This window comes from Crocodylus porosus, unplaced genomic scaffold (assembly GCF_001723895.1).
Source record: "Crocodylus porosus isolate Cpor-Errol unplaced genomic scaffold, CroPor_comp1, whole genome shotgun sequence".
NCBI classification, from domain to species: Eukaryota; Metazoa; Chordata; order Crocodylia; family Crocodylidae; genus Crocodylus; species Crocodylus porosus.
The window spans coordinates 23,442,432-23,456,117 of record NW_017728916.1 but is presented as its reverse complement, the minus strand read 5'-3'; the positions used below and the strand labels follow the sequence as shown (position 1 = coordinate 23,456,117).

At 40.5% G+C, this 13,686-nt stretch overlaps 1 protein-coding gene across 1 annotated transcript in view; it reads right to left on the bottom strand.

Moving 5' to 3' along the window:
- Positions 1–1,078: 1,078 nt before the first annotated feature.
- The window catches only part of RPS6KA6 (ribosomal protein S6 kinase A6), a 75,729-nt gene continuing 63,121 nt past the window's right edge, over positions 1,079–13,686 (bottom strand). Inside the window, exons 20-21 of the mRNA XM_019536487.1 lie at positions 12,274–12,414; positions 1,079–7,031 (exon numbers count right to left, since the gene is read on the bottom strand). Of these exons, the coding sequence (XP_019392032.1) occupies positions 6,906–7,031; positions 12,274–12,414 (267 nt within the window). The 3' untranslated portion in view covers positions 1,079–6,905. The remainder of the gene's footprint in view (positions 7,032–12,273; positions 12,415–13,686) is intronic.

Genomic DNA, 13,686 nt, shown 5'->3' with positions numbered 1-13,686 from the left:
TTTTACAGAAGTAAACCTGCAGAATACTACTGTACTTAGCTTCAACATGGGCATATGATCAACAATGCACTACTATCAACTAGTCGGGTATATTCCTATCTTACGGCATGAAATGTTATTTTTTCACTGTGGTATTTAGGATCACCTGGATTATATCCATATTTTATCTTCAATAATGGCTCTCACATATAGGCCAAGAAAAATCTGCAGAATTGCAGTATGTTGTTACTTAACATTTAAAATTAGTCAGAGGCATAGTTTGCAATTGGAGCTTTTAGGCCCCTACTTGGCCTCAAACCTTAATGTACATTTAACTTTCAGCGCTGTAATGGGTCCTCTAGTTTCAATGCGGTTTCAAAAGCTAAGCATGTGCATGACTGGTTTTTGAGAGCAAAATATTACCTTGAGGGTATAAACATCTGCCAGAACCATACAAACTTTAAGTATCTGTGAAATATGCAAGATAAAATATGTTAACCCCTTTTCCTCCACACAATGCTGTGTACTTAAATTGTGGCTCATGCAAGTTAACTGAAAGCCATTTCTGAGGCAAGCCTCTCAGGCTGTGTGTTCTTGCTAGCCACCTACTGGCAGAGGGAAAGTAATTTAGCTTAGAAGGGAAATATTTGTGTGTAAATGGACATGCTGCGTGCCCTGTGTTTTGATCCAGGTTAAAACTCGGGACAATCAGGATGGCCTCAAATGAGATGTCTGTTTACATCCTGAATCTAGGAACAACCTTGAATCTTATAGTCAGAAAGTGATAGAATAGTCATAGCTATCAACACCACCCCCCTCCAAATTAAGTGGTTAAACTTCCAATCATAAACTTACTTTTCAGTCATACTTATGTACGCATTTTTAAAGTGCATAATACGTACATGTTAATGGAGACTATGTTTTAACTATAGAAACACACCTGCCTCATGCCTGAAATATTAGCAAGGATTGCTAAAGACAGTAATCAGTACTGTGAATTTCAATGTTGTTTGCATGTTTTTTCTTTTTTAATAAAATTTTAAAGTGGGGCTGAAAATTTCTGAACCATAAAATGATCAAATTTGGTCAACTGCAAGTATTAAGAATGTGCAACCTTTTATTCTAGTACCCAAGGAACCACCAGCTATTTAAAACTGCTCCTTTAAAATTATTCACAAAGTTTAACAAAAATAAATACAATTTCTATGTTTCTTTGGCATGTTGTAATTCAAGGCGTCAGTACTTTTCAGCAGCATACTGCAACGTAAAAAACATACTTTATAATGCACTACTGGATTCAGCCTTACAAGGATTATGTAGTACAATGCAAACTTTAATGTCAATATATACAGAGCTTTAAAGAAAACATCTTTTAAAAAATTAAATGAAATAAATACAATATGATACAAAATCCACAATATGTTTAGAGAAGGAAGTGATAGTTACAATATCTGATAAGGGGGACCGTTTGAATAGGTTAATCTTTGAAGTACCGCAGATAACATGTAATTAAATTGCACTGTTTTCAATTAATGCCCTTTCATATATTGAGTTTTATGGCCAGTCACATACCAGAACAATTTTAGCTCTAATCAAAAACATCAGTGCATTGATGCAAAAGTGCTTGGGAAAATAATGACAACGCAATATCATTACAAATGTTGCTCATATGCCTAATGCATCACACAAAATAGTAATGCTGTGCCCTGCAAAGGAGATGCCACCTTTTTTCAGTACCCTAACAAAAAAGCCAGAACTAAAATCACTTATTACTTTAAATGGCAACTGAAAGACTGTTTCTGAAATACATTATAAGGAAGTATATAGGCCAATTAAACTTTAAAGATCCACTGCATGCCACTTTCAAAATAGGTTTTTTCCATGAGACTTTCCTTGTATATAAGACATGCTCCATAATAAAGCAAGGATCTGTATTAAACTTATCTAATTAAAAAACAACAACATAGCAGTAAGTTGCTATTAAGCTTTTAGTTATTTAGCAGCTTCTCATTGTTAAGTTTGTCACTTCAATATTTTTCTATTCACAAGGAAATATGCAGACTTATCACCAAAGAAATACTGCAGCTTGGGAACAGCTATTTTTAAAGGGAAACATGAAGACATTCAGGATTCAGAATGTGCTTACTTGAATGCACTTACTTGAAGGGTGGCACATAAAATAGTACAGTGTCTGTGACATTTATACAAACAGATGAAACATTCAGCAACATGTGTATGAGTGAGCTTATAAATGATTATGTGCCAATTGTTAAGTCAAATATATTTATAGTTAAGTCAAATATACAGACTTTCCTGTGCAATGTGGCGGAGGTGTCAAAAACCCCCGCCACATTCCAAATTAAGCAGTGCGGTGAACGCCTGCATGTGCGATTGCAGTGCTACAGACCCATCTTGTGGCACTGCAAAACTGCACATGCATGCTCATGGGGATGTATCCCTATGGGGCTCCATAAAACCTACCTCCCCAACATTAGCAAAGAAGTTGAACCAAACCTAGTGAACTTAAAAAAACAAATACCCTCCCCCCCAAATGAGAAGTTTTTATCTTTAAACATAAAAGTAGTTCTTTCAATACTACTGTAGCACTGAAAGAAAAAAGTGCTACAACAGTGTACAAAACCCCATTCACTTAGCTCTTTTAGGCTTAAGTTGGCTGAGTCAAGAAATCTGGATAATCACTGCACTTTTGGGTAGTTTATACACAAATGAGTCTCAATCCTTGCAGCCTCCCCAAGCTCATAATGTTACCTTTTGTTGGGGGGAAGGGAGTAAAATAATAGGTGGTATAGAAAAGCGTTATGACACTTATGAACATAACGTATAATGAATGGTTTCTACTGTTTGTTAAAGAACATCTTATAACTTGGCAGAAGCACAGGTTAGTTTTAACTATTGTGTGGTCCAATTAATCTTTTTTGTCTCTATAGTATACTGTGAATATATAAATTCATGTTTTAAAAAAAAAATATTAAAATGGCCAGAAAAAGGACATTTGAGCTTTATAATGGAATTTGAGCATTTACAACTGACTCGTGGGGGTTTTCATATTTATATTTGGAGATAGTTATGCTGTCTGGAGTTGTTGAATCGTCCAGCAGTGCAACCACCATGGGGACAGCACCTGTAGACCACATCAGTTTTTCAGTGTGGCCAAAGGACCGAACTCCTTTCGAGCAAAAGGAAAAATTTGCAAGAGGCTAAAAACTGTGTGTTGAATACAATTAGAAGACAACAAACAAACAAAGGCTTATGATAATCTCTCCATGGATACTTTTGGTTCTCCAGCAAAAGCTGCTGGTGGTGCCAGAGCACAACTTCTGAGTAATGGGGCCAGCAAAGTTCTCCACTGTAGAATTTATATTTTGCAAACAGTACACCTGAGTAAACAATCTGACAGTACACAGAATAAGGAAAGTCTTATGAGTTTGCTCTTGCACCAGTTAAATCCAATGGGTGCCTATTTTAGTGGTAGCAGAATCAAGCCTAGGTAGATTAGTTTTGCAAACAAGGGCAGAGATTGCAATTGGTGCTGCTGAAATATTACTTACTTGCACCTATTTTGCTGGAAATGAAAGTGAGTTACTACAATGATGGGTCATTTTAAGCAGGATGGCAGTGTAGTTTGCACTCCTATTTTTAAAGGAACTTGAGTATGAAAATAAAAATTCACGCTGTAGCTAATTTATAAGCTTGTACCGCAATAAAATGGTAACAAATGAAACAATCTTTGATTGTTTGAAAGCCATTTGTAAGGGATGCAGATTCTGTTAATTTCCAATGAGATAGCCCTTGGCAAGTGCAGACTCAAATCATTCTGTCTTCATTTTCAAACTTTTTTCACAAATTACTAATAAGAAGTTCATTTTACATTTACCTTAGAGTTTCACAACTACTGAGTTGTACTAAGGTGGCATTTTCCTTTATAAGAAATTTCAATTCAATCCTCAAAAGAAAACTAATAAATGAGGTGGTCATCAAGTACTACAGCAAAACTGACATGATGAAATTGTAGTCTATAGATCAGATTTGATTTTGCTTACATTGGTTACAAATAAGCATGCCTTTTCCCTCTAAACTAAAGATGAAAATAGGCACATGACATGTTTGTGACAAATACAACAAAGGTGTTGTCTATGTACTTTCTTTGTGAAAAGACTAGCTTCGCAGTATTGCAGTCAGCAAAACCATATTTTTTGCCTCTGGACTGCCACCTGTGTAAGAGTTTAACAACATTTTACACACTGGCAGGACTGAGATTACAGAAGATGCTCTAAATGCTGTATTAAATAATCAGCATAATTAGCTTATTTGCACATTTTTCCTCTTTTATTCCCCTTGCCCCCCACATCCTGCACACTGAGAAAATCCCCAAAACACACTATTTATCCTGGACTGCTTATCACTGATTTTGTGCAAAATGCTTGTAAGGTGCTTACAACAGTGCTTCTGAGCAAGTTAAATGAAGATAGCAGTGTAAACACAGCTAAATCACTCAGGAACAAAGCCATTAAAGACCAACTGCTTCCTTATGGGGTGAAGGAGATGGGGTGGGGAAAACAATTTTGAAGATAATTCAGCTCAGCATTTTAGACATTTACCTTTCCTCCTTTTATTATTAGCCTTGTAATCTGCATTATGTCTGGATCTTTGTGTTTTTTTTCCCCCAATGTGCACTTTGTTTCCCATTCAGTCTAACCTTTTGGTAACCTTGATTTCAGAGCAGTCATTTGTAGTATGACAAATAAAATTACAATATTACATTGCAAAATAAACAGAAGTGAGTGCTTACCTGTAGGAATGGGTCTAAATAGTAACAAAACAAACAAAATAAGTAGCAGAATTGTTTCTAAATAATATACTTTCCATGTGGCAGCTGCATTCTTTGATATCTTTCAAGCATTCAAACAAGCACCTCAAAACAGGCACAATTGGGCCATAATTTTTCCCAAACCCTATTACACTCAAGAAAATGTAGTACTGGGCATGATTTGCATGATACAATGCACATATTTTCCATGTGTATCAAATTTTAAACCTACATATATCCCAACCTAAAACACTTGTTTAGCCAAACTATTTCCACCTCCCCCACTGCAATAAATAGAAAGCAGCAGTACATCTACAGTACTCCCAATGCCATCAAGTGCTTCACAGATATTAAAAAAAAATCAAAATGAAAACAAATCAGTGAATATTCTCCACATTTTAGGTTCTCAGTAGCTTCTACTATAGTTAGTATTTATCCCAGAATCCTCCAAAAGGCTTAATTTTACTGTTTAAATATGCAAAGTCCCCTGTCTTTTCCTTAGGATTAGCATCTTATGACTTGCTTAAAGCATTATCTGGAATCAGAAATTCATTGAGGGCAGACCAGTTTGCACAAGACTTGACTTTAGTCAGTCTGAAGTGTTCAAATCTAACAATATTTTACTGGTATATTTTTCTAATATTTAAGGTATTTAATCATCCTATTACCTATTAGAATGGTTGTGTATTATGGTCTAAAATGTATGAAATGTTTTATTTCTATGAACTGCACTATTTTTCACTTTACTTATAGATGCAATTCAAAGCGCTGGTTTTGATTTAGAAAACTCTAAAATGATATTGGCCCTGGCCTGGTTGCAGACTAACTATCCCCTTGTGATCTACCATAGCAGTTAAGGTCAGACTGGCAGCAGGATGCTTTCACCAATAGGTCCAAAGTTACATAACCTACTCCCCATTTTTAGTTAAATGAAGTCCCATATCTAACAATTACCTGGGCTCATCACAAGGCTTATTTCCCCAGTTTCCCTGGTGGTTAGACAAGTTGAAGAATTTTGCATTCGTCTTTTGTAATATTTGTACACACCCCCAGAGATTCAAATATAAGCAATTTTACATAATGTTAAATAAATAAAAATAATAAAAAACCATATGCCAAGTATGCTACAATAAAGTGTCAGTTTACCTTACAATCCAGGACAAGTTAAAATTGGATATACTGCTATCCAATAGAAAAGACAGCTAAAGAAACAGCAATATGGTCCCTGTGCAGGACAGGCAACACAGAGTATATTGGTTTATCTGGAGATATAACATCCTATCCAAAGTAGTACCAATACCATTTAGGCTCTTGTTTTTCAATGTTATCACTTTTCACAGCTCAGTGCAGAACAATTAAATTCTATATGGTGAAAACAGATGCATTTCTCTAAGCTTATAATTATTTGTGAAAAGGTACAAAGTGACAATAGAAACACCTGTTCCCGTCTGTGAGATCACTTGCTTATCATTGCTTGCTGTGGTCTACAAGTGACTGTTCTAACACAAGCACAGGCCTAAGATGCATGTCACTTTTTAAATATTTGTATGCAACACTTTTCAATTCTTGTCACCAGAGAAGTGGAGAGCTCCTAAATTAGCACGAATCCATTTTGCCCTGGAACAATGCACCTGTTAGTCTTGCTTTACAATCGATGAGCTAAACAGAGTCCCTTCATAAGTGCCCAATTACAAAGAAATTTGAGAACCAACAGATATCTTACAAAAGGGCCTGATGCTGACACTTACGTACAACTTGGTTACTGGCAATGGTCCCCTAAACCATTTGTTTATGAACCCAGGGAAACTATACAGAATGTAAAGTAATATTTCCAACAAATCTTAAAAGACAATGTACAAAAGTTTCTTATGGTTTGTGTAACATACCCAGACATTCAACTTAAATAAACATGGACACTGCTTGTAAAACACAGTATGAATCCCCCTGAACCTGTGGATTTTTTTTTAAAAAAGGACTTTTATAGAATTCAAGTAGTTTAGCAGGAAACCATATATGCCTTTTGATCACAGGTCAGGCAAAACAGAGCCACTTGTTGGTTTTTCCCTTGCTCCAGTTTGGCTAAGGTGCCCCAGTGGATCTATAAGTCTGTTGATGTTAGCTTTTTCATGCTCCGTCGTTGAGCTAAACTTGAAGCTGCGACAGGCTCTAAGACTGGCTGAAATGTCTTGTGATTCAGTGCAGAGTATGTGGCAGCCATGGCCCCCTAGAAAACAATGAAACAACAAAAGTTCACTCTTATGTAGAAACTACTGAATATTAAATATAAGGTTTTTATAAAACAGTGGAAATGCCGCAGAAATAGAACTTCTTTTTATAAGTTCTTTTTTTTTGGTGTTTTTTTTTTTTCCTGGTGAAGGAATAATTAACGTTTAATATCTGAGGTGCGGTGGTGGCTGCTGGCACACAAGCCCCTGGGGCAGGTAGCTGTTGGGTTCTGGACTGCCAGCGCCTCCAACCAGCCCAGGCAGCCACAGGCATGATGGACTCATCCTGAGCAGCTAGTCTGCTGCCAAAGGAGCCGCCCGCAGCTGCAGCGGCATTGCCTCTGCACCATTGTCTGGCCAGGTGCCTCCTGTGCGCACTAGCCTGGGCTGTCATGGAACCACAGCCAGCTAGGAAGGGCCCTGCCACCGCGGCCCAGCCCCACTATCCACCTGCCTCGGCCCAGGGCTGAGGGGGCTGGCTGTGGGTGCTGCTGACGGCTGGTGTGGAAGGGCGGCCTGGGCCAGGCCAGAAGGCAGGGCCCTTCCCAGCCCAGGCTGGGTGCAGGGAGCTGGGAGTAATCCGGGTGCACAGCTCCTGCAGCCCCAGCCAGCTGGGAAGGCCCCTGCCCCTGTGGCCCAGCCCAAGCTGGCCCCTCCATGCCCTCTCAGCACTTCCCATGGGCCAGCCCAGCTCAGCACCCCCAGCCCTGGACAAGGTGGGCAAATGGCAGGGCCATGCCAGCCACTATCTAGCAATGGCCCTGCCACTATAGCAGCAGGGTGGGATGACCTCAACAGGGGCTGCTCTGCCCTGGGCAGGCAGATGCCAGCTGCGGTCCTCTTGGAAGAGAGGGGAAATAAACCTCCTGAATGCCCCCTTTGCCTTAGAGGGCTGTGCCCAGCTGGCATCAGATCATGCTCCCCCTACCCCAGCTGTGGTTCCAGAGCAGAGAGGCGGGGCCAGCCCTGACCTCTGGAGCAGACAGCACAGCCCAGTCCAGGGCTGAAAGCATGCAGGGATGCTGGGGGACTCCGATTTAACTCAAACCAGGAAGAGGTCTGGGAGAGAAATTCCCTAAACTGGTTTGACCCAAATCAGTTAAGTCTGATACTGCATTTAACCAGGTTTATTTTAAACCAGTTTCGGCCATTTTGAAAACTGGTTTATGTGCACTGAACTAATGTTGTTACAGGTTTAAATCAGTTACTGATGACTTAAACTGTGTAACTTCTGTCCCTAGCCTACAGGTATTTATTTTTGAACTTTGGTCTTTGGGTTGAAATCATTTGGCAAAAAAGAATGGCTTGCTACCAACTTGCAGGGATGAAATTTCTCTGCTGGTGCAGCTCACCATAGCTTTAATAATATACATCAGTAGAGAATTAAGCTGAAAAACTGCAATTTTGTAAGGAAATGCTTTCATGCCTAAAATAAAGTCAATGGCATGTACAGAGCACTAAAGGCATGTACAGAGCCCTAAAGAGACTACTAAGCAATTGTGTCCTAATTTTCTGTATTTTACTATTTCTTTATTACTTACTACCGGACCATGTTTATTTAAATATACATATTATAAAGCACAATACAAGAAATATCTTGAAAGCATGATATAAAAATGGAGTTGATTCTATAATAATGACTGGAGACCTGTCAAAACCTTAAGAAAACTATAACATATAAGTATTCACTTGTAAGTAAAAGTAAGTATATGGCCCATACTACATGAGTATTTGAGAAAAGTATCAAACTTTTCTCTTTCAGTTTATAGAAAGGAGGAAAGGGTCAATTAGTTTATCAACAGTTTGTTTGCTTGTTTATGAACGAATGAATGAATGGCTGCACTGCATAAAGAAACAGTGAGATTAAGTCTAAGAAATGCTTCTATAGTTAGCTCTGGAAGTGGCTGGTTCTACAGCTTTGTTCCCACTCCTGTGAAAGTTTTGATCTCACAAACTAAACTCTATTTGGCAAGGAGCCAGTATAAAGCAGAAAACAGCTTGACGCTTTTGTAGAAAATCATAAAGTATCTTGGTACTTGTTAGTTTTGACTTAATGTTTATCCTTAACCTAATGAATTCATAATCAAGTATGGAAATACAAATTTATCTGATCTACTCTATTTACCTGAATCCAAACAACTTTTAATTTAAAATGACCTTCCAATAATTGGATTCTAACCCATGGAATATTTAGACACGTTATAATTTTCCATGTACAGAATCTAATTATTGGAAGGTAGTCTTAAATTCATATCCCCTCCCTCTTTTGGCTGCAGTGAGGAAACCAATGGCAGGGACGCAGGTTTTGCATGGGGGCAGGTGGCAGGGGGCGGTCAAGTGGCCTGTCCGCTGCCCTCCCCGCAGCCCATTTCACCTGCCACTTGTCAGGGATGCTGGTGGCAGGGGGAACATTTTGCCCCTGCCGCTTGCCACCCCCAGGTGGCTTCCCCTCCAACTGCCGATCATGCTTAGTTGTGGCTCCAACTCCAGCTCTGGCCTGGCGCACTGAGCACATGGTGCCTCTGACACCCATCACGCCAGGCAGCAGCAGTTACAACAACTCTGACACCAGCCCCAAAGCCAGAGCCCTACTGCCGCCTGGCTTGCTCAGGGCTAGAGCCACTATGTGCTCCATGCCCCAGGCCAGAGCCAAAACTGCTACTGACACTAAGTGGCAGAGCAAGGGGGCAGCCGGCACAGGGGCAGCTGGAAGGGTCAGGTCAGAGCTGCAGCAAAGCTGTGTCTGCCCCCTCACCTCGTACTCAAATTTAAGGCAATGGACTTGTCCTCCCTTATGCTGAATAGGGAGCCTTGGATTGTGGGCTCAGCTGCTCGATGGTTCAGTGGGTGGGACACTGGCTACAGGGTAGGACCCAGAGAATTCTCATGAATGGATCTGTGTCATCCTGGCGTGAAGTGGCCAGTGGTGTCCCTCAGGGGTCTGTGCTTGGACCAGTGCTTTTCAACATCTTTATCAATAATCTGGATGAAAAGCCGAGTGATTTGGATGAAAAGCCGAGTGAAAAAAAAGTGAAAAAGCTCACTGGCCAAGGTGGTGGACAACACCAAGTTATGGGGCACTGTGGTCACATCAGAAGATAGGCTGCAGATCCAGGTGGACCTGGACAGGCTCCAGAGTTGGGTGGACCAGAAGCAGATGAAGTTTAACACTTCCAAGTGTAAGGTCTGGGGACAGAGAACCCTCAACATACATACAGGCTCGGCGGTGAGAGCTTGACTTGCACCACGGCCGAAAGGGACCTAGGGGTAATGACTGACTATCATATGAATATGAGCCGGCAGTGTGAGGCAGTGGCCAGCAAGGCAAACAACACACTGGCATGCTTTGACTGATGCATCTTGTGTAGAACTAAGGAAGTGATACTCCCTCTGTACTCAGCACTGGTGAGACCACAGTTGGAGTGCTGAGTCCAGTTTTGGATGCCACATTTCAATAGGGATGTGGAAAAACTTGAAGGGTCCAGGAAAGAGCTACCTCTATGTTCAGGGACTTGCAAGGCAAGCCATATGAGGGAAGGCTGAGGGACTTGGGCCTCTTTACCCCAAAGAGAAGGTTGATAGCAGTTTACCATTATATCAGAGGAGTGCATCAGGAGCTCGGTGAACAACTGTTCACTAGGGCACCCCCAGGGAAGACCAGGACCAATTGACAAACTCCTGGAAGGCCACTTCAGGCTTAATACCAGGAAAACCTCCTTCTGTTAGGGTGTCCAGACTGTGGAATAAGTTCCTTCCAGAGGTGGTACAGTCACCTACCCTGGAGGTTTTCAAGAGGAGACTAGACAGTCACCTCCTTGGGGTCACCTAACCCCAGCTGTCTTCCTGCCTACAGCAGGGGGCTGGACCCAATGATCTGCAAGGTCCCTTCCAACCCCTAACAATCTATGAATCTAGGATTAAATACATATGTATAATAGGATGTGACAATCCTAGTACCTGAAAACACAACAACTCTGAATTTAAGACAACCCTCCATGATTAGATTCTATACATGGACAATTTATAAAATTTGTGTAATTTTCCATGTATACATCCTAATTACTAAAGAGTCTTCTTAAATTTGTTGTCCACCCCCACTGCAGCAGGAAAGCAGTGGCAGGGGGGCAGGCAGTAGGAGGGTGGTAGGGTTGTCTGCCGCTCTGCCCCCCTGCTTACCCTTGCCTCAGCAGGCTCTAGCCCTGCTCCAATCTGGGGCACTGCTCTAACCCAGTAGCAGCATGGCACTCCAGGCCTGACTAATGCCAGGCTAGTGCTGCCACTGTTACCAATCCAGGTTAGGGCTGGAGAAAGCGCATGCTGTGTGCTCCAGGATGGAGCAGGGTTAGACAGAGCAAGGGTAAGTGGTGGGCAGGGAGAGGAAGGGGGCAGGGAAAGGGGAGGAAACAGAGGGCAGAGGGGAACAGACTGCAGTTACAATTGTGATTCTGCAAGTGGAACCAGACCTAGAGCCGTAACAGCTGCCTGTCCCCACCACTGTGGAGACGGGGCTGGAGCCAGAGCCACAGCAGCTGCTTGTTCCCCACCACCTCATACTCAAATCCAAGACAAGGGGCTTTTTCCCTCTGTGTTATCAGGGGGAGGGCCTCTTGGATTTGAGTAAATATGGTAAATCCAAATCACAGAGGAGAGCATTTGGTAGCCATGGCTGGCTATTCTGTCATTTAATATCAAGAGCCAACATAATGGCCAATAGGAATGTTACAGAAGGTAACGCATGAGAAGAATTTGAGAGCGCAGCGACTCTCTCTCTCACCTCAAAAATACTTCTTATAAAACCCCAGTCTTAGAGAACAGGGGTAAAAGGGATTTCTGTGGATGAGGAATCATGCCATGGAACAACTGGGCATGTATCTATTTACTGCTTGTATCTACTGCTATTTCCATATGCATGCCCTTTCTTCCTCTCTACTACTAAAGCTGTCAGACTATTAGCTGTTAATCCTCTGATACTACAGCATCAGTGTAAAGTATAACCTGAAGTGAAGTATATATTGGAGAAATAGACAAACACCTTTGCACAAAAGTCCTTACCTATATTTCAATGCTAAAACTATTTGCGATAAAAGAAGTCCAAAATCCATTTTCAACTTCAGGAGAATTAAAGAACAATATTATATTCGCTTGAATTGGGAATTTAGACAAACAAAATACTGGAAGCTGAACAAGACTGTATCCCCCCCACTTATTACAAAAACTGATATGAAAAGCTTTTTGCTTTACCTTCACTAGATGTGGTGCATCTTGTCTGTTTAGTTGATAATGTGGCAGCTGATCCCTACAGGCTATCCATGAGTGTTTTAATACTTGCTCTGCTGTGTAGCGTTGATGTGGATCTACATGAAGCATATGGGATAGCAAGTCCTAGATTAAAGTTACAAAAATACAAACACGGTTATATCCAAAAAAAAAATATATAATACATTAAAGTCTAAATTATGATAAACACTAAAAGAAAAAAAAAGTTGCACTGACAGTCTAAAAGGCTGCAACACAAGGAAATCAGCAACTGAAAGTGGAGCAGTTGGTAGCCTGACAGTACAGAGATCCAAAACCAATGTGCTGTGCTATGTAGGCTTTCAGAAAGGAATTCACAAGGCAAACCTTTACGCTAAAGAGTCTTTTATAATTGTTTGTTTTATACACATGCTTTATATACAATTTACAATTGGTGCAACAGATAAAGAAAAGGGTGGCAGGGCGTAGCTGCCTGCCCCTTCCATCTGCCTCCTTAACTGCCTGTTTTGTACTGCCACCCCCACTGTTTTCTCTGATGCAGTGGTGTCGGGGGTAATTTTAAGATGACCCTCCAAAAAAAATTAGTCTATACATGGAAAGTTATAATAAATGTATACATTTTCTATGTATAGAATCTTATTGGAGAGTTGTCTTGGATTCTGGTAAATACATTAAGTGGATTTATATTCACATCCTTTGATATCCATAAAACTGTTATGCCTACATATAGCTTACTTTTCCTGGATAAGCTAATGGGAAGGACACCTCAGGCCATGACAAATACCTACATGGGGGGAGGGGGGTAAAAGGGAGGAGGATTTCTGATCAGAAAAAAACACTTTTTGAATGCAGCAGGCAAAACCAGAATATAATCCTCAGGCTAGAAGTTAAAGCTAGAAAAAACTGATATTGAATTTTAAAATGTTGTTATGATAATTAGCTATTGGAATAAATTGTCAAGAGATGCAGATAATTCTTCATTATTTGGAGTCTCTTAGACATTCATTTCTTAAATATCGCTCTAAAGATGTGCCACAAGCTAGGCACCAATTCAGGGATTTGGAACAAAATACTACAGCTGATTTAAATCAGGCAGTCAGATTAGAGGATCAATAATGCGCTCTTTTGACTTTTAAAAATCTATTAACCTGTTACTGTGTCAGGTTAAAAAACATCTATTGCATTAGTACCACCACACATTATTGAATTCAGATGTTTTAAAATGGTCTAATTTTTACTATTTATGTCTGTTACTCTGCAATTCATCTAGCAGTATATGAACACAGAACTTAGTTTTGCTCATTGATTTTCATGTACTAGCATAATGTTACAACACTGGATTTGCAAACACATTACAAGTTGAAATACTCAGATGTTAAGTAGGTGGCAGTCATCTGT